Source organism: Drechmeria coniospora, chromosome 03 (genome assembly GCF_001625195.1).
Source record: "Drechmeria coniospora strain ARSEF 6962 chromosome 03, whole genome shotgun sequence".
NCBI lineage: Eukaryota > Fungi > Ascomycota > Sordariomycetes > Hypocreales > Ophiocordycipitaceae > Drechmeria > Drechmeria coniospora.
In genome coordinates, this window is record NC_054391.1 from 4,742,587 (window position 1) to 4,761,570 (window position 18,984).

The 18,984-nt window shown below is 58.6% G+C and overlaps 7 protein-coding genes across 7 annotated transcripts; 4 read left to right on the top strand and 3 right to left on the bottom strand.

Annotated features, from left to right (window-relative positions):
- Nucleotides 1-346: 346 nt before the first annotated feature.
- DCS_06992 (uncharacterized protein) lies at nucleotides 347-3,301 on the top strand (the record flags this gene model as incomplete). The annotated part of the gene is made up of 3 exons (XM_040804279.1): nucleotides 347-452; nucleotides 872-2,291; nucleotides 2,347-3,301. 3 exons carry the CDS (start codon nucleotides 347-349, stop codon nucleotides 3,299-3,301), a joined length of 2,481 nt encoding a protein of 826 aa, XP_040654383.1.
- A 441-nt stretch (nucleotides 3,302-3,742) lies between these two features.
- DCS_06993 (menaquinone methyltransferase) lies at nucleotides 3,743-4,552 on the bottom strand (the record flags this gene model as incomplete). The annotated part of the gene is made up of 2 exons (XM_040804280.1): nucleotides 3,743-4,015; nucleotides 4,109-4,552. 2 exons carry the CDS (start codon nucleotides 4,550-4,552, stop codon nucleotides 3,743-3,745), a joined length of 717 nt encoding a protein of 238 aa, XP_040654384.1.
- Nucleotides 4,553-8,035: 3,483 nt separating this feature from the next.
- Nucleotides 8,036-8,584, bottom strand: DCS_06994 (uncharacterized protein; the record flags this gene model as incomplete). The annotated part of the gene is made up of 1 exon (XM_040804281.1): nucleotides 8,036-8,584. The coding sequence occupies one exon, from the start codon at nucleotides 8,582-8,584 to the stop codon at nucleotides 8,036-8,038; it is 549 nt and encodes a 182-aa protein (XP_040654385.1).
- A 282-nt stretch (nucleotides 8,585-8,866) lies between these two features.
- On the top strand, nucleotides 8,867-9,698 carry DCS_06995 (WW-domain-binding protein; the record flags this gene model as incomplete). Its single annotated transcript, XM_040804282.1, has 2 exons — nucleotides 8,867-9,118; nucleotides 9,180-9,698. 2 exons carry the CDS (start codon nucleotides 8,867-8,869, stop codon nucleotides 9,696-9,698), a joined length of 771 nt encoding a protein of 256 aa, XP_040654386.1.
- A 662-nt stretch (nucleotides 9,699-10,360) lies between these two features.
- On the top strand, nucleotides 10,361-11,101 carry DCS_06996 (ubiquionol cytochrome C reductase hinge protein; the record flags this gene model as incomplete). Its single annotated transcript, XM_040804283.1, has 4 exons — nucleotides 10,361-10,450; nucleotides 10,569-10,707; nucleotides 10,857-10,970; nucleotides 11,037-11,101. The coding sequence occupies 4 exons, from the start codon at nucleotides 10,361-10,363 to the stop codon at nucleotides 11,099-11,101; spliced, it is 408 nt and encodes a 135-aa protein (XP_040654387.1).
- Nucleotides 11,102-15,348: 4,247 nt separating this feature from the next.
- Nucleotides 15,349-16,962, top strand: DCS_06997 (Major Facilitator Superfamily protein; the record flags this gene model as incomplete). Its single annotated transcript, XM_040804284.1, has 3 exons — nucleotides 15,349-15,588; nucleotides 15,670-16,131; nucleotides 16,222-16,962. 3 exons carry the CDS (start codon nucleotides 15,349-15,351, stop codon nucleotides 16,960-16,962), a joined length of 1,443 nt encoding a protein of 480 aa, XP_040654388.1.
- A 353-nt stretch (nucleotides 16,963-17,315) lies between these two features.
- Nucleotides 17,316-18,868, bottom strand: DCS_06998 (3-ketosteroid reductase; the record flags this gene model as incomplete). Its single annotated transcript, XM_040804285.1, has 3 exons — nucleotides 17,316-18,170; nucleotides 18,220-18,727; nucleotides 18,783-18,868. The coding sequence occupies 3 exons, from the start codon at nucleotides 18,866-18,868 to the stop codon at nucleotides 17,316-17,318; spliced, it is 1,449 nt and encodes a 482-aa protein (XP_040654389.1).
- Nucleotides 18,869-18,984: the final 116 nt, after the last annotated feature.

Here is an 18,984-nt window from a genome sequence, read left to right on the forward strand (position 1 = left end):
AATCTTTGCACGCTCTGTGTGCAGATATTCACGGTCTCGATTCCGTGCTAGCCATCTGAAAAGGAATACTTGCAATACAGTATGGATTACAAGAAAATGCACTGCAAGTGCTTGCGGCTCATTTGCGAATGGAGTATCCTGTGCTCCGTAAGTACGTGTACTGTAAGTACACGACACCGTGCGTAACAGTGCTGCAGGTGCACGTACAAGTACTCGTATAGCAAGAATACACATTAGTTAGTACCAACGGCCCGCTGCCAGACTGAGAACTAGCTGGGACTAATACGTATAACAAGTAGCTCGCACCGTGGCGTTGTCCCAGCAACGACGCGGCCCCTCCATAAACATGCATCGCCGTATCCGCACCTTCCCCACAGTGCCAAACACCAGTTGGGACGAATACCGTACTTGCATGTACGCCTACGGAGTGCAGTATTACAGTATAACAGCAAGTACTTACTCCGTACTCCGTACTTGCAGCACCATTACCAGCAGTCACCGCCAGGTACCTACGGTGCTGTGCTTGTACCTCCTCTCGCTCTGCGTAATCTGTGAGCTTGATTGACCTTTCACTCTCTCCCATTGCTTCGCATCCCCTTTTCCCTTTCTCCCGTCACCTCGGCGCACTTGCCCTTTCTGTTTTCTCTTCCTTGCTCGCTCTGAGCTGCGGCCTCCTTCATCTCATTCATCCTTCATCAAAGAAGCTTTCTCGCCTCGGCCCTCGCTGCCGTTGGGACACCATCGCCTCGAGCTCCCACGGCAGACCGACCATTCCACATCTCTCTCGCTCTTGAATGCTGTGCTTCCCGGCGGCAGAGCCTGGAGATGGCATCCGGCCGTGGCTGTGATACTGACTGCTGCAACTCTCCAGCGACGCAGGAAGCAAAGGCCTCCGGCCTCATGTCATTCCTGAACCTCCGACAGGTGCCGAGCGAGAAGGACGTCCCGTCTTCACCCTTGACCAGACCGACGAGCGTCCGCTTCGGTGCCAGAGACGACATGGCCATCCGCAACTTTGCCAAGAACAACCCCGGAGCCCTCGGCGAGCTCCAGCAGAACCAGCAGGAGCCCGCGCCACGATCTCCTCAAAAGTCGCGAGAGGACCAAGCCGATGCCCCGGCTCCCAAGTACACGTGGGGCAACGTTTCGTTGAAGCCCATCGGCGACAGATCGGCCAAGTCTCGCGAGTCGTCGCCCAAGAAGTGCAAAAAGGCAAAGTCGGGAACGAACCTGGTCGGTTTGCTCACCCGACCCAAGTCGCTCAAGAACCTGTACCGGCTCGCGACCGATGACGAGATCCGATCGTCGAGGGACAAGGAAAACAGAGCGCCCCGTGACTCCACGGGCGCGGCGGATCTGCCGCCACCCATCTTTGCCCAGTTCACATCCGACACGGCCTCTCGTCAACAGCAGCGGGAGTGCACCTCCGTCGACCTCGGCGGCCGCCGGGCCATGAACGGACGGCCCACGTCCCTCTACGTTCCCAGGGTCCACACCGACCCGAAGGCGGCCGCGGCCTCACGGCAGGCGTCCATCACGGAAAAGTCATCGAGCCAGATGCTCAGAGGAGGCGACGTCTTCGCCGCCTTCGGCAACCTCACACGTGGCCGCCCCAAGTCGACGGCATGCAGCCCGACGACTGAAAAGTTCCCCGAGCTCGTCATGGACCCCGAGGAGCTCGAGAAGCAGCTCGAGGAGCTGCTGGACAGGCGCAACATCCCCGAGAACCAGCGCTACAAGATGCGAAACCTGAACAGCACCATCAAGCTCGAGTTCATCCGCCAGGATCAGGCCGAGATGCAGGCGGCCAAGGTGGAACGATCGGAAACCGTCGGCAGCGACAAGAGCATGGACGGGCCGGCCGCGACGCCCACACATTCCGATTGCGACGAGGAGAAGCCGAAGCGAAGCCGCGGCAGAAGCTTCACTTTTGCCCGCGGCAAGAAGGAGTCGAGATCGCCGTCCAAGAAGCCCAAGGGAGAAGGCACGCTTGGCCGTCACTTCAGAAGCAAGTCGACGGACAGCATCGCCGCCGGCCGGCCGACCTCGTCGTACTCGTCCTCCCCCGGCACCAGCCTGCTCTCGAAGATCAAGCTCCACCAGGGCCCCGGCGATTACGTCGCCTATCTTCGAAAGGTGCGGAAGCCGGAGCTTGTCGAGGTGGGCAAGCTGCACAAGCTGAGGCTCCTGCTTCGAAACGAGACCGTCGCTTGGATCGAGGACTTCATCCAGCAGGGCGGCATGCAGGAAATCGTCGAGCTGCTGCACCGAATCATGGAAGTCGAGTGGAGGTAGGCACCCGTCTTGTCCGGCACGCGAGCTCTCGATGCTAACGGTTGCCTTCAGGGAGGAACACGAGGATGCGCTCTTGCACGAGAACTTGCTGTGCCTCAAGGCGCTCTCGACGACGGCGCGGGCCATGGAGTACCTGCACTCGGTCCAGGCGGACCTCTTCGGCAAGCTGGTGCACATGCTCTTCGATCCCGACAGGAAGGGTCCGAGCGAGTTCACGACACGAAACATAATCACGTCGGTCCTCCTCGCCTACGTAGAGTCGGCCGCCCCCGCCGAGCGGGTGATAAGGGCGAGGAGCGTGCTGGGACACCTACGTGACAGGCAGCCCAAGGACGACGAGAGACCTGTCCCGTTCGTCTTGGAGATGAGACAAGAGCGACCGTACCGGATGTGGTGCAAGGAAGTCGTCAGCGTCACCAAGGAAGTTTTCTGGATCTTCCTCCACAACCTCAACGTCGTCGCCCTGCCGTCCGACAAGGGCGCCAAGGGCTCCAAGGGCTTCGAAGGCGGCGCACCGCAGGACGGCGGACCTGAGGAGCCGTACGCGTACATGCAGCGACACTTTCCGCCTGAGCGCCCACCGGTGCCCGCCGCTCCGTACGTCGGCGGTGTCGAATGGGATGCGACCAACTACCTCGCCTCCCATCTCGACCTCATGAATGCCATCCTCGCTTGCTCGCCCACGACGGAGCAGCGCAACGCCCTGCGGGCCGAGTTCCGCATCTCCGGCTGGGAGCGTTGCCTCGGTGGCAGCCTACGGCTCTGCAAGGAGAAGTTTTACGGCTCCGTGCACGCCGCGCTGCGGACTTGGGTGGCGGCCGGCGCCGAGGACGGGTGGAATGTCAAAGATGTGCAGTTTGGACCTTCGCCTGAGGTGCGCGGTTCCCCCAAGAAGGCCGCCGCCAGTGGTCAGAGGAAGAAGAGCGACGATGCTCCCAAGCTCGACATACCCAAGCTTGACTTTGGTCTCCCCCAGCCGCAGGGAGCACAGGACGCATGGCTCTGAGACGGAGTGGGCATCGGTCGTTTGCAAGGGAGCGTTGGTCCAAATGGGGAGCCGGGGCAGAAATGACGGGGAACGGCTCAGCACGATCAAGTGTGAATTTTGCCAGGAAGGGGAGTCGGTTCCGTGGCGTCCCTCCTTTGGTTCTTTTTCTTCCTCATCCCATCCCCTCCCGGCTCCATTTCGAGAGGGTGGGTGGGTCGTGAGCCATCAGTTGGGGTTTTGCATTGTCCATAATCATGGCTGGTATTCGTTTTGGTATGATGGATAGGGATGAATTTACGACATGACGAAGTGCCTCGCACCGCAAGTCGCGCTCCTTGGACAGGTGCATGCGCTCGTACGCCTCGTGAAGGAAAAGCGGCTCGTCGGTCACTTGGTCTTCCAAGGACCGAGGGGGCACGGCGGGAGGGCGTGGGAGAAGGGGGGTAACGATTACGTAGCTCACGCCCCTCTGTGCCGCTTGAATGCCTCATGGACGGATACACCCTTGAGCACATCCTCCTTGACCTTGTCGTCGGCTGTCGTGAGCTTCGGCAGCAGCTCGAGCACCTGAGGAATCTTGTCCCTCGGGATGACGACGACACCGTTGACAGGATCGTGAAGAGCGACATCACCGGGCCGCACCATGACGCCGTTGATGTCGAGGGGGACCTGCAGGGCCCAAGGAACGGTGGCGGCGCCGGCACCGACGGTCGAGGTGCCGTAGGCGGAAATCTACGGTGAACATTCTTGTCAGGCTCAGGTTCGCGCGCCGGAGGGAGGTCGGGGGAGTCGGCCGTCAACCGACGGCTCGGCTGGTCGACTGACGGCAAGTCCGGTGGCCCGCAGCTCGGTTAGATCCCTGACGCGACCGGCGACGATGAGTGCGGCAACGCGGCGGGCCTTCATGCGCAGGGCCATGATGCCACCACAGACGGCATTGGTTTGGCCGGGCGGTTGCTTCATGATGACGATGGTTTCGGAGCACGTCAGATCAGCCCAATGGACGCCGTCGGGCATGTTGGAGGGCGGCTCGGCGAGGGTGTCGCCTTTTGGTGCGAAGAGAATGGTGGAGACGGGGGCGACGACGATGGATTCGTGGGCGGCCGGCGCTCCGTAGGGATGCAGGTCGGGGATGTGGCCTGCACCGGGAACGTGGAGCTTGAGCAACGCATCGGATACATCGCAGGCCGTGTACTGCATGAGTTGGGCGTGGACATCGCTGGAGATGGACGCCGTGGATGCGACGCCTTCGCCGTCCGGGGGCGTCATGGTGATGCGGAGACGGCGACAGGCGATCCGGTGGGAGGGGCGGGGGATAGGGGTGAGAGGTGAGTGAGAGATGAGGGTGAGGGATTTTCTGCGACACTTGAGGACGACGAGTTGAGCTGTCTGCCTACCTGCCTGTCCGTAAAATCGATCGCCCAGGTAGGGGCGGTGAGGAAAAACGAGGCAAGTGCGGTCCTAGGATATGGGATACGGAGTCGAAGGAAGCAGGGAAGCGAGGAAGGAGGGAGACAAGGGAAGCGGAAGCGGCCACCCACGGACCACGGGCACGGGCGTAGACAACGGGGGTGACGGGCAGGAACGGAGAGCGTGGTGGAGGGGATACTACGCATGCCCATGTGCGTGCTCCGTGCAGTGCTGCCAGCAAGTGGTAATGTTATTGCCTTCGGCACGCCTTCTGCGTACCTTCCACGCCGCATGCCGTCCGCCGCATGCCTTCTGTAGCGTTTCCGCAACGGGGTGGGGGTCGATGGCGGGACTGGCCGTACCTTCCGCGAGCCGGTCCTTTTTTCCACCGGCCCACCAATCAGGCTCAGAAGCCGGATGGGCCTCCTATTGCGACTTGAGCGCCGAAAAGCCTCCCGGCAAGCCCCATTGAGCGGCTGATGTCTGAACTGGACCGGACGCGTCACGGGCCTGGGGCGCCCGCCCGATTCGATTGCTATCTTTGCCTGTTGTTGGTCAAGATTGTATTCACCAGATCGTATTCACCAGCGGAGGTTGAGCAAAGGACTAGTCGCGTTTGCCTGAGGGAAACAAAACTTTTCGGCATGCCCCCTCTTCGACGATTATCCGGTGTCGTTCCCTGCCTTCCTCGGTCCGTACCTGGCGGTAGTATGATTGTGTCTAGTTCACTCGCTTGGTCGGCATCTCCGTGTACGTGCACGTGCAGTTTCCCTACTAGCATCGTCTTCTCCCTTTCGAAACGCCACCCTACCTTCCAGCAGCGTGTCGTGGCGGGACGAAGCAAGCATGGGCCTGTCGTCTACCCTGTCTCGGCTCCCATCCGTCAAGCCGCCTCTCGGTGGCGGCGACCTCTGCCGTTGCACATCCTTTCCCGGCAATACCAGGATGAGCAAATTTACCTGCACTGTGCTCCGTACTCCGCGCAGCCGCACGCGCGCGTACTTACTCATGTGCTGTGCGTACGCCGATGAGTGGGTGTGCTCAGTGCAGTGTCCTTGTATTCTCCGACGGGGACGCCGACTGAGAGTGCTGGGAGCCGTACGCCACAGCATCCGTGCCGTGCCGTGCCGTCTTCATCCGGCCGAGAGTTTGTTTATGGATGAAAAGCAGCACACTGGCAAGCGGATGTGATGCCCCGAGCTTCGCCCAACGTCGAGCCGATGGGCGAGGTGGCGGCCGACTTCGGCCCGTGGTCCATTGGGGGCAGCAAGCACACGTACATGAAAAGCACGGTATTGCTTGTACATGCATGCCGAGGACGGTCAAGGGAGATCCCGATGACCAGCTTGGTTATAGGTTGCCGGTTGCTGGATTGGTTGATGCGACCCTCGACGCAAATGGACACTGATGTCGGGATTCCATCCTTGCGTACGGAAAAGGGAGGGGAGGGGAGAGACGTGGGCATGGGCACGCCAGCCCGTTGCCACCGGGCGGCTCGTTGGGTGGCGTGGAAGCGCCGACTTACTTGTAGAAAAGCCACAGCGTCCGGAGTACGCCGTGCAGAATTCCTCCTCGCCGCACGGAATAGTAGTTGATGCCTGGATGACGCCGTCCAACCGGCCTACTGGTGTCATCACGGTTTCCAAGCAGCCAACATGAAGGGGTCATGCATGCGCGGGCGATATCTCAGGCGTACCAGGACGGGGGAGGAAGCCGTATCCGTACCTTTCCTTCCGTGCACAGTTCTTTTCTTCACAGCAAAGACGCTGCCGTCATGGCGACTCGTGTGAGGTGCCCGAGATGTGCACCCTCAAGCGCGATCGCAGTTCTGGGGGCGCGCCACTGCATCTTCGAGGATCAATAGCGACCTTCTGCCCCGATATTACCGACTGAGTAATACTCCGTACCCCCTAACGTGCTCCAGCACCACGTGTATGTACTGTACATGTACTCCGTACAGTTCTGAGCACATGCACATGCTCATCACCTATAACCTAGTAGCTGGTATCAGGGGACAACCCGGATGCAATACAACTACGAATACCACCTGCTCTTTCCGGTCTTTCCATGTATCTTTAAAAAAAATACGTGCCAGGTTCAATCCTCAATCGTTCAGTAGGCCTCTCTATCTCGATATGTTTGTCTTGTGCCGGTTGGTTGCATTGCCGCCCTCATGTTACATGCACAGTTCCTCGCAGTACCTGTCGCCCTGGCTTAGTTGTGCAAGTACTGCAGTCGCCAAGGGACGTGCCAGGTGGACCCCACTGGTTAGGCCCCTGGTCTATCGGCTCGCGAGTGAAACTTGATCGACTTGTCACCGCACCGCCCCGCGGTCAGGGGTTCTTGCCAGAGCTCCGGCCCGGGTGACAAAGGATGTAACTACTTACTAGCTCAGTACGGAGTAGGTAGCTGATAGTATAATTAGGTATTATTCCTAGGAAATTAATTACGTAGTTGGCTCCGGCATGTGCACGTTCCAGAACGTATGGAGCACTTCCAAATTCGTACTCGAATCCGCGTGGCAACGTCAGGGAATGAACCTATTGCTACCTAACAGCAATCCTACTACTAGGTACTAAGTCATACTCCGTACATGTAAGTACGCCCTGCCCGCCAGGCTCGTTGAGTGCGGTTCGTACGGTATTGACAGCAGTAGTACGGAGTCACTGTCCTCCGTGCGACCTCTAAAAACCTGGCTCGAATGCCACCAATAGTATAGTTCCGTACTAGTGGCAATATGGCCTTGACTTTTGTACTCGACAATGTCTCGAAAGTACCCCAGGAAGACAATGGGCCCATACCTAAGCACACAGGCTGTTGAAGGTCGAGCCGTCCTACAGGTACTCCTGCTGCTGCTATTTTTGCTGCTGCTATTGTTGTTGTTGTTGCTGCTGCTGCTGCTGCTGCTCGGTGCTAGTACGAAAGGTACTACCTACTAGTGCTGAACAGCACTACCAATCCTGCTAGGCAGCCAGCAATGATTCAGTAATTGTCGCCGCTCGTGGACACGGTCAGCCGCCAGGCTACTAACCTAGTACCACATGGCGAGTACTGGAGGTAGCACGTAGTACATGCTTGTAGAGCGCAGATCATGCTTAGTGCTCCGTACTTGTACTTGCAGCAGCCATGCTCACGCTCCACGACCCTTCCCCATCCCGCCTGCTCATCCCATGCCATGCCGTCCCCTCCAATCCCGTGCGTATTTCGTCCCACGTCGAATCGCTCCTCCGCCACTGCAACCGCAGGTCCTCTCCCCGTTCTCGCCTCCGAGCCCCGATCCTCTCCTCTCCTCCACAACCTCATATCAAGTACGAGTACCCATAGAAAGCACTGTACGCACCCCTAGGCCTGGTTCAGCTCGGGTACCTGACAGATCACCTCAGCCGCCGCAATCTCGCCCCTCCCCACCGCTCTAGCCTGCGAACCACTGGCCCTCCTCCTCCGGTCCCCTCGCGCGGACGAGTCTCGCCGCCATCCGCCATCCACCATCCACCATCCACCATCCATCCTTCCGCTTGCCTCGTCTTGACTCTCCTCGTCGCTCGCTCGATCCCAGCACCAGCCACCGTCTCGCCGGCGACGCCTTCTCGACGACGCAGCGTCCGCCTCGCCCCACCCACGGCACCTGAACCCCGTTCGTCGTCTTCTTCGTCCCTCCGAGTCGGGCAGGGTACGAGTGCATAGCTGCCAGACGGCAAGCCGGCCGAGTTGCCTCGTCGCCTCGCCGCCGCCGCCTTGGGTGCCGGCACCGCCGACCTGCCTGCTCGCTTGGTCGTCGCTGTTACCGTGCGGTGATCCGGATACGGCGCCCGTCCAGATGCCGAGGACGGCTGTTAGGGTTGGCTGACCGAACGAACCCTGTCCGTGACAATGTCCATAAAGTAAGCCCATCTCGTTCTTGCGCACGACTCGTCTCGCCTCCCAACTCACGTCACTCCCTATACACCCCCTTCCACCCCCCTTCTTCCCTACCTTGCCTTGTCCGCATGTACTCGTCCCCGTACTCGCTCGTCGGCTTGTTTTTCTTCGCGTCCTCGGTCCTCTACCCTCCCCCATACCTGCTCTCACGCCATCCTCCTCCCTTGGCCCCGTATTTAGCACCGGCCGACTGCCTTGCCGTCCCACTCTTCTCTCACCCAACTTCTTGGAACACACGGCCCGTGTCCGCCTCTCATGATGGACAACCCTCATGACTATCTGATGGCGGGCCAAAGCTCCTCCCGCCGAACCGTTGATCCTGACAATGCCGATAGCTGGGTCATGCTCAACCAGAGCGGCTTCGTCAAGCTGGGAAACGAACGCGTCCTCCTCAAGCTCGAGTCGAGAATATCCTGCGACCTGTCGGTCCCCCAAGAACTCCGCGCCCGCTGCACTTCATTCCAGCGCAAGAGCGACAAGGGCACCCTGTTCCTCACCAACAAACGAGTTGGTCCCCCGCCCGCCTCGTCCGCCGCCACCCTGAGCACGTGCTGATGCCGCCGACCAGATCGTCTATCTCCCCTCCAAGCCGACGCAAGAACCCAAGTTCGAGTCGTTCAGCGCGCCCATTCTCAAGTTCCAGGACTCGAGCACCTCGACGTCGATGTGGTGGGGTTGGGTGTGGAAGTCGGACTGCATACCAGTGTCCGGCGGCGGCATCCCGCCCGACCTGCCTCGAATCGAGGTGAAATTCACCTTTTCCGACGGCGGCATGACCGACTTTAACGAGGCCTACATCCGCCTCCGGGAGCGCCTTTTCCAGTACCAGGAAATGCGGAGGGAAATGGGACCCGGCGCCGACATTCCCGATGAGCCCCTACCCGCATACGAGGCCCAAGGTGGCCACGCCGCCGAGCCCGCCGCCGCACCGGCGGTGTCTCGAAGTAACCGCCCGGATAGCTCTTCCAGCCGAAGGGCACCTGACGAACCCCCACCTGACTACGACGAAGCCCAGGCACAGCAATTGAGCAACCGGCTCGAGGATCACATCCGACATAGAGTGGACAGAGGCGAACAAGAAGAGTGAATGACCATCTTCATGAGCAAAGAATGATAGAAATGACGAATTGGTCGCCATGACTCGAGACGGCGAACGGCTTTGTACGGTGCATGCGCCCCCTTGGGCATTTTCGAAACTGTGTTGTCCCGGCGTCTTTTGCAACAAACGGCGCCAAGGCAGCAAATTATGGTGCATGGGGTAGAAACCACGTTTAGAAAGCACGCTATGATCCTTGCTGGTTCGAATGAAGAGCGTTCGGATAGAATGTCCATGGGCTCTGCCAAGATGGAGCAAGCACGGTGTCGGCTTTCCCTCGGGCGGCCTGCCCAATCGTTCGGCTATATGCACGCCGTGTTCCGCAATGCAACTCTTGAGCCACCTATATAGTACCCTAACCCAGCATCAATAATGATTCCACCTTGACCAAAGGTCAGACACGTCTCGACTTGCCAAAAAGGATATGGCCTGCTTTGCACCAGGTAGACTTGAGTGCTGTGATCAGAGCAATCGCATCACGTGATGTAGCACGTGCCGATGATGATTGTTGCGGCGGCCAATCAAAATGCGCCAATTCCGGATCAGTTTTCGTTCTCGTGAGTTACCGAGAGCTTCCGACTGCTCACGATTCTCGCTCGAAACACAACTTTATTCATCCCACACCGCTGCATTGTGATCAAGCCACCGTCGCGATGGGTATATGGGACGCCTTTTCCGAAATTGTCGAGGCAGTGACTCCATGGAGCGTCGTGGAGGCTGAGGCCCCGGCCGAGGAGCCCAAGGTACGGAGAACACGTGCCGTTGGCAGCATAGCTACCGCAGGCAGCAAATATGACGCCGGCGTCAATTCCACCGCCGAGTCGCAAGGGACGACTCCGATGGCTAATTTACTCGGCGCAGGCTGACGAGACCGAGGCCAAGGGCGACGAAAAGTCAGCCGCTGACGACGAAGCCGAAGCCACCGAGGACGGGGAGGAGGAAGAGGAGGAGGAGGATGACGAGGAGGAGATTGTCGACCCCAAGGATACACTCGAAGAAGGTCCGTACATGCCCAAGGCTGCTAAGCTTCGCGCCCGGATGAAATGGCAGCTCCACCCAGCCGAGGTCTTTCACCTCGTCACCCGGGACGAGGACTTGGCCGTTGCTCGACGTGCCCCCGGACACCGACGCTGACTGACGGAATGACAGAGTGCAAGAATTCTGCTCAATGCGCCCCCGCCAAGCACCACTTTGACGATTGTGTCGAGCGTGTCCAGCAGCAGGAGAGTGAGGGTGAGGCCAAGGAGGACTGCGTCGAAGAATGTGCGTATTGGCAACTCAGCCACGACGACGGGAAACGGAGAAGACATGTCGCTAATCACTCTGCAGTCTTCCATCTGGCCCACTGCGCAACCGCCTGTGCGGCCCCGAAGCTGTGGTCGAAGCTGAAGTAGATGGCCAGGAGAAGGCCATTCGGCTCCTGCCGTCAGTGTTCTTCCCACGACCAAGCATACAAGATGGGTCCTGGCGAGGGCGCAGCCCAGTGCGTTGCGCCATGGACGAATCGACGACTATCTTATACCTCATTGGGGTGGGTGTCGTCGATTGTCTGCGAGCCTTTTGGGTCATCAGCCGGCATGTAGTTTGACCACCTGGCACTTTTACTCGGTGGTATGAATGTAACATAATACTGCAGCGCCCAAAAATAGAATATTCTCTTGACCCCCCTCTCCCTCCGTGAGATGCCACCCTTCCTGGGGATATCAGACCCGAGAAGCTGCTGCTCTAGGAGGGAGCGGACTGAAAACCATGTTGAGACCGCCGAGCTGTCCATGCGACCATGGGCTCTCTTGCGAGGAACGGAAAACTCGTTATCCAACCATCCCTCTTCGGACGATGGCTGGGCCAGAATGCTGACGCGTCGTACGACAAGACGCAAACCTGCCGCGAGGTTGCGCTACCCCCCTCGTCGGGGACAAGTGTCCGGTTGATAATGCGTCGTACTTGCAACGAAGGCTAGTTGCCAACTTCGACATGCCATCAAACGTACTTCGTATGCATAGGCGTGCGTCTTCGGTGCCCGTCGATCCATGTTGCCAGAGAATCTCCATACGTCGAGCCGGGCGGGGTACACTGCATGGTACGGGTGCGGGATGGGCTACGGTGCGCAATGGATGCGCAGCTTGGTCGGCCCTGTTCTTGCTATGTTCTTTCCATCACGCAGTGGGAACAATTTGACGGTGCCTATGGCCAGACGTAGGTTGGGAGCTGACTGCATGTTCATTGATTGGAGGGGAGTGCGGCAGCCTTTCAGTTTCTTGCACAGACGTCGGCTTGATTCAAGGTCGATAGCATGTCAGGGCTATGTCCGTCTAGCACAGCGGCACTGGGATATCAACTTCGATGTCGAGTGCGATGATGAAACAGCAAATGTATGCCGAGGTCGGTCAGGTTTCATAATCAGGCATCAACGGAGCTCAAAACCGGGCTCAGGCAACTCGGTTGAGGGTGCGTACTTAATTCTGTGACAGTGAGAAACATGGTTCCTTGTTCAGTCACCGCTCCACTCGTAAGGGTTATTGGACTGTTGGTTGTTTTGACGACTACAGTACATGTACAAGTACGCCGGCCTATACGTAAGGTACTCTTACTACAAGTATGCAGGCGAAGTACTTGTACTAGTAGAGTACTAGTAGAGAGTGCACTCCGTACTGTACAGTGTCATGCATCAGTGTATTCTATACAACGACGTCAGTGTACGGAGTAGATGTGTGCATGTACAATACATGCACACATCTAGGTACGTAGGTAAATAGCAACGCTCCGTTGGGAAGGTACCTAAGTAGGTAACTATAAAAATGCACAAGTAGGTCTTGGTAAGGAATACACTCCGAACACCCACGAGGGATGTACGAGTCCTTACAGTACAGACTACAGTACAAGTACTTGGTATGGACGAGGCGAGTACAACTAATAACTGTAGCTGTACATGTACTGTGGACGGGGTCCCTCAGGCGGGGGACACGGTGTTTCAGCAAGGTCGACAAGGCGAACAAGCCGTAGTAATGCAGCAAGGCATATACTCCGTACGGAGTACTCCGTATCAGCTGAGCGGGTACCTTGTAGTATTGCAGGTATCTGTCTGTTATTTGCCTGTACGGAGTAACCCGCACCGGCTTGGCTCGTCAGAGCGTCGCAGCTTCCATGGTACGAGTACTAAGCTGAACGAGGGCACTGCAAGTAAGTACAGGATACGGACTACGGAGTACACGCATACGCATTCTCGTGCGCGTATGGTGTGAGGCACCGGTCGGGATGAACGGTATAGGAACTGTCACCGGTTGAGCGAGGTACTGGTATTGCTGTACGGAGTGCTCCGTACTTACACGGTAAGTACATTACTGGAAGAAAAAGGCCCAGCAGGCGGGAGTAGCGGAGCGTAGGGTCAGTCTCCTTGAAGATGGGAAGAATAGGGGACCGATGGTGCAACCCCTTAGTGCTAGGGGACCCTGAAACCCCGCAGCGGGCCTCGCCTGTTAAAATGACAGGTAACAGCACTTCGGTTGCTGAGTTATTTGGCTCATGCCCAAGTACCTCGCCGGTGCTTGTACCCTTGGTATTGTCCCGAGTGCCGAAGCAACCAGTCGTAGTAGGCATCATGCTCACCAGCATCAGATATCATAAATGATTTCACCACTCCACAAACGATATGTACAACTAAGTATACAACAACTCAAGGAACAAACCGTACTTCATGTCCGTATACAAGTACAAACTACATGTACACCTTACGGAGTAGTGATGTAATACAAAGTGCATATAGGTGTACTTGCTACCTAAGTACTGCACTTACTTACTAGGTACTCCGTACAGTAGGTATTACTCGCACATCGCTGCTCGTGTTCGTGCCTAGCATTTTTGGCTCCATCCAATATCGGCCAGGACCACCAACGATTCCCTACGTTGTACTCCGTACGTGCAAGTGGATGTAGCCTTCCTTCACATGCACAATTACATGTAATTATTACTTACTTGCTTCAGTAATTGGACAGGCACTCCCCCAACTGCAATGATCTGTTCTCGTACGCCTCATTTCTGGTGATGCGAAAATACCAACTCCCCGATAGGGCCGGTTCTGGTCGTTCAAGGTTCCCCTGCTGCAGGAAAGGAAGTGGATGATCCTCTTGCCATTCCTCTCAAGTGCCCTCGGGTGTTCATCGCATGCACCGGCGTTCATGCCACTCACCATATCCACGCTCGGGGACGACACACCCGAGTTTGGGAGGGTACTTCCTGGTCGATGTCTTTGGTTCGACGATGCAGGAGATGTTTTGCACTTGCCCCGTTCGTGTGTGCTTCGTGCCTACTTCATGGCGCCCCCACGTCTCTTGGGCCCGTGGACGGCGTGGACGAGGCAGTTCATGCCGTCCGACGAGCATCGTCAAAACCTTTTTCATGGTTGGAAATATATGCACGCATACCCTACTCGTACAGTATGCTGTACATGTTTGCCGAGTCGGCCGCCATTCAAGCCAAACCCACTTTTTCATCGAATGGAGGGAACTGGAAGCAATACCAATCATGCGATGCGTGTGCTCAATGGTGGACGGATTTCCTCCCATCAGCGCTTGCCGCTTCTGATTCCCGTCACCATCGTTGTCGAGTCGGTCCTCGTTCTGATGCTCCTTGAGCTCGCACGAGTGCGCGTTCGCAACGTTCGTCCTCTCGCCCGCCCGACACCCTCGGCACGCCGCTGCTTCATCGATTGAGAGGCCAAATTGCAGATCTGCATCGCAGCCCACGGCCCATCGCATCCATTGCTCTGCATCTCCACCGCGACCAGGGAGGGAGGGTCCTGCGCGTGAGTACTGGGTACCGCACGGGCACATCCATGTACACCCCTGTCGCACGGTAGTTGTGCTGCGTCGGCAAGTACCCCTTGCGCGGGATGCGCGGTACACGCATGTACTTGTACTTGCACGCCTGCTTGTCTGGCACACAACGCCTACAGTATTTGCTAGCGCACCTGCTTAAGTATAATACTGAAAACGCGGTACTCGTGCTGCTGTATTTTCCCTCGTGGTACTAATGAACCTGGGACCAGGAGCCACTAGCAAGCTTTTTACTGGATTTAATTTCAAGCCCGCTAATGCTAAACGGTCGCAACGGCCATCGGCCAACGGCTTTGCATCTCGTCCACCCCGTGCCAACGATACGAACGCGGTACACGTGGTAGCAGCGCTCGCTGCGTGGAGATGTACTTGCAGTAGGTACTCCGTACAGGCATTCACGGCTAGGTACGAAGTACGGGTCGGTACATGCAAGTACCGACACCTCCACCGAGTGTTCCTGCTGGAATATTTGTACACCACCTGCAACCCGTACGCTTATATAGGCAGGTGCCTCCAATCCCGTCCACCATACTGTCGATTCGTGCAATCAACAGCAACTGCGAATAAGAGGTGCCTTGCCGTTCCAGGCATGCCATCACCTGCTCAGCTCCTTCCTCCCTCGCCCATCTCGCTTCGCTGACGCAACGGATCAACGGTGCACCATCGCGCCTTCTCGCCTTGCCGCAATCCTCGACCCCCCCCCCCCCCAACCCCCCCTGAACCAACTCTTGCGGCCTACCGCCTCTGCCATCCCATCTCTGCCATCGATTGCCTCTGCGCAGCCCTCGTTCTCACTGTAGACGGGCAGCATGAAGGCCGGCGGCAGCAGCGGTGCAGGCGGCGAGCCGCAGCCCGACGAACGATATTGGCGCAGCAGCAAGCTTGGCTCCCTGGACTTCTCCTTGCACGATCGGACGGGAGCCGATGATGTCGTCGACGGAATCGCTGGCCGCCTTTCCCACGGCACTCCCGTCGTCTATCGCACCTACAAGAGGCGCTGGTTCGGCCTCGTTCAGCTGGCCCTCATGAACATTGTCGTCTCTTGGGATGTAAGTCTCCTTCCGTCCCGCCGTCCTTTGTTCCGTCGGAAGCGCGCCATCGGGTGCTCGATGGCTGACCCGTTCGCGAAGTGGTTGACCTTTGCCCCCGTCGCCGATAAATCGGCCGTCTACTACGGCGTCACCAAGTCCACCATCAACTGGATCAGCACCGCCTTCTTCCTCGCCTTCGTCGCCATGTTCCCCGTCACCATCGCCGTTCTCCACCGCGGCCCCAAGCTTTCCTTCATGGTCGCTGCCGTCCTGCTCCTCATTGGAAATTGGGTTCGCTACGCCGGTTCCTCGAGCGCCGCCGGCGGCCACATTGCCCCCGTCATGGTGGGCGAGATCCTCATCGGCTTCGCCCAACCCTTCGTCCTCGCCGCCCCCACGCGCTACTCGGACCTTTGGTTCACCAACCGAGGACGAGTCGCCGCCACGGCCGTGGCCAGTCTCGCGAACCCCCTCGGCGGTGCTCTAGGCCAGCTCATCAACCCGCTCTGGGTGCAGAATCCGGCCGACATCTCCAGGATGGTGCTCTACGTTTCCATCATCGTACGTCTCCTGCCCCTGCCCGGTCCGCCCTGCCCGGTCCGGCCAACGAACCGGTTGCCCGCCAGTCACACGAACTAACTCGCCGCGTAGTCGACCGTTTGCAGTCTACCCGCTTTCCTCATCCCCGCCGCGCCGCCCACGCCCGTCGGCCCGTCCTCGGTGACGCCCAAGCTCAGCCTTCACGAATCCGTCGGCGCCGTCATCCGCTCTCTCGAGCTGTGGCTCATCCTCATCCCTTTCTTCGTCTTCGTCGGCTTCTTCAACACCATCTCCTCCCTCCTGAGCCAGATGATGACCCCCTACGGCTTCACCGACGACGAGGCCGGCATCGGCGGCGGCATTCTTATTCTTGTCGGCCTCATCGCCGCCGCCATCACCTCCCCCATTCTCGACCGGACCAAACAGTTCATCCTCGCCATCAAGGTTCTCATCCCCATCATCGGCTTCTGCTACCTCGCCTTCATATGGATGCCCGAGACACGCGCCGTCGTGGGTCCCTATGTCGTTCTCGGCATCCTCGGCGCAGCCTCCTTTTCCGTCGTCCCCGTCGCCCTCGAGCTTCTCATCGAGATGAGCCACCCGCTCAGCCCCGAAGTCACGTCCACCATTGCCTGGGCCGGTGGGCAGCTTTTTGGTGCCATATTCGTCATCATCTGCGACGCTCTCGCCGACGATGAGGACGGCGACCCGCCCAACAACATGAAGCGCGCCCTCGTCTTCCAAGCCGTCATCGCCATGGTCGTCTGCTGGGTGCCCTTGTTCCTCGGCATGTTTGGCCGCAAGGATAGACTCGTCTTGCGCCGTGTCAGGTCGGATGAGCAGAATAGGTAGCTCGCCCTCGGAGCCATCTGTGACACCCGATGAGCCCTGAGTCTCTGTTTGATTGGATTTTGCATTTTTGTATCGGCGACATCGAGATTCGAGAGATGAATCGTCGTCCTGCGTCTGGCCAACACCATAACCACGGGTGGGACGTATGATGAAGCACGGGAACTGAGATGAATAATGAATAGTACTCTGCATCGTCCGAAGCGAATTTCGAGATGAATATATACCCCCCATCCGAGCTCCCTGCCGTACCTTTTCGCTGCCACTGTTTGTCTACGGGATGATGATGCTATAAACAAGTCTTGACGCATCCTCACCGCTCGCATGAATGAAAACGCCTGCCAGCCGGTTTCTTTTTACCCATCCTTTTTCACAATATCCTCCCACGTGCCTCTCAGCTCCTCCATGGCCTTCCAACACCGCGTGCCCAACTCCTCGAACCGTACGATGTCTTCCTCCATCACTTGGGCGGCGCCATTCTTGCGTCCCTTGGTCTTGTGCAGCACACCCAACGCAGTGTCGGCTTCGGGATCCTCGACCTTGCCCTGCCAACCCCAGCCCTCGACCTCGGTCGGCTTCACATCAACTCGCAGGCGGCGGTCCGAGGTGCTGCCCCATTTTATGCGGTCCGCGTGGCTGCTATCGAGTGCATCTTGGTCCTCGAGTGCGACCCAGACGGCAGCCTTGGCCCCCGTGTACCCATCTACCGTGTGCCAGGGGGAGCCGAGCCAGCGAGAGAGGACCAGGGTGAGCTCGTAGGCCCAGAAGAGGAACCAGGGAACGGGGAAGAGGGTACTCGCGACGATGCCCGGGTGCGTGACGTACATTTTGGGCGCCACCACGAGCCTCTCCTTCTCTTTTGCCTTGCCCTTCCTCTTCTCCTTCTCGTCCCCATCGGCGACGGCGGCCCAGCGGGAGGAGAGGGGCCGCACAGAAGGCAGCGAGTAGGTCAGGGCGAGGATGTCGGTGAGCCGCTTGGCCGACTCGTACGCGGCGGGGCGGTTGAAGCCTTGCAGGTCATCGGGGGTGAAGACGTCGGCGACGGCCTCGAGACTCGACGACCATATGATGCGACCGGGCGCGACGGGCGAGGACTGAGACCGGCTGAGCAACGGTAGCAGCTGGTGGGCGAGCATGTAGTGTCCGAAGACGCAGGCGGTGAAGACTTCGCCGAGGAGAGGGGCGGCCGGCTGTGTCAGGGGCGGACGGATCTACGGTTAGCACACAGATCAACCCTTGATTGAAGGACGAGCCACCTACGTATCCGAGGCTCTCGCGTTCGTTGAGGATGCACGTCGGCAGCGCATTCTTGAACGTCGGCCACGTCACCGACTGCAGCAAGCCCTTGGTGAGCATGGACCACACGGCAGCAGGGTAGTCGACGCCGGTCCAGCCACCAAAAGCAGCGTTGCAGACGACGCTGTCCAGCCGCGGCACCCGTACACGATTGAGATACTCGCCCTCGAGGCCTGGCGGGTTGCCGACGGTGCCGTTCGTCAGCTTGTCGGCAAGCCGCCTCACCGATCGCAGGTCACAGAGGTCCACCGTCAAGCTGAGGACGTGGATCCGTCCAACGGTGCGCTGCCACGACTCACCGCCGCGGGCGTTCGTCTGGGCGGCTCGCTGAGCGTAAGATCGAATCTCGCGAATCGTATGGAGCGACTTGGACGCCGACCGCGTCGTCGGCAGGAGCACGAGGTGCGAGTCGAGGGACCGCGTGGCCAAGAACTCGTCGATCAGGCGCTGAGCGGTACCGAGACCGACGCCGCTGCAGTGGACGCTCCGGTTAGCCGTGTGCCATCATGGGCGCCGTGTAGGCAAACCTGTTCGCGCCCGTGATGAGGACGAAGAGTTGCTCGTGCGCCGGGACAGAGTCCCACGGCGCCGTCACTGCTGTTTCTGCGCCCATGACTCAATTGACAATGAGAAGCGAACGACTGAGTGAGGTAGGTGCTACCAGTGTCTTGGGCCACTCTACAAAAGCGAGCACTCTTGAAGAAGTCGCTAACCTGCAAGACGAAATGT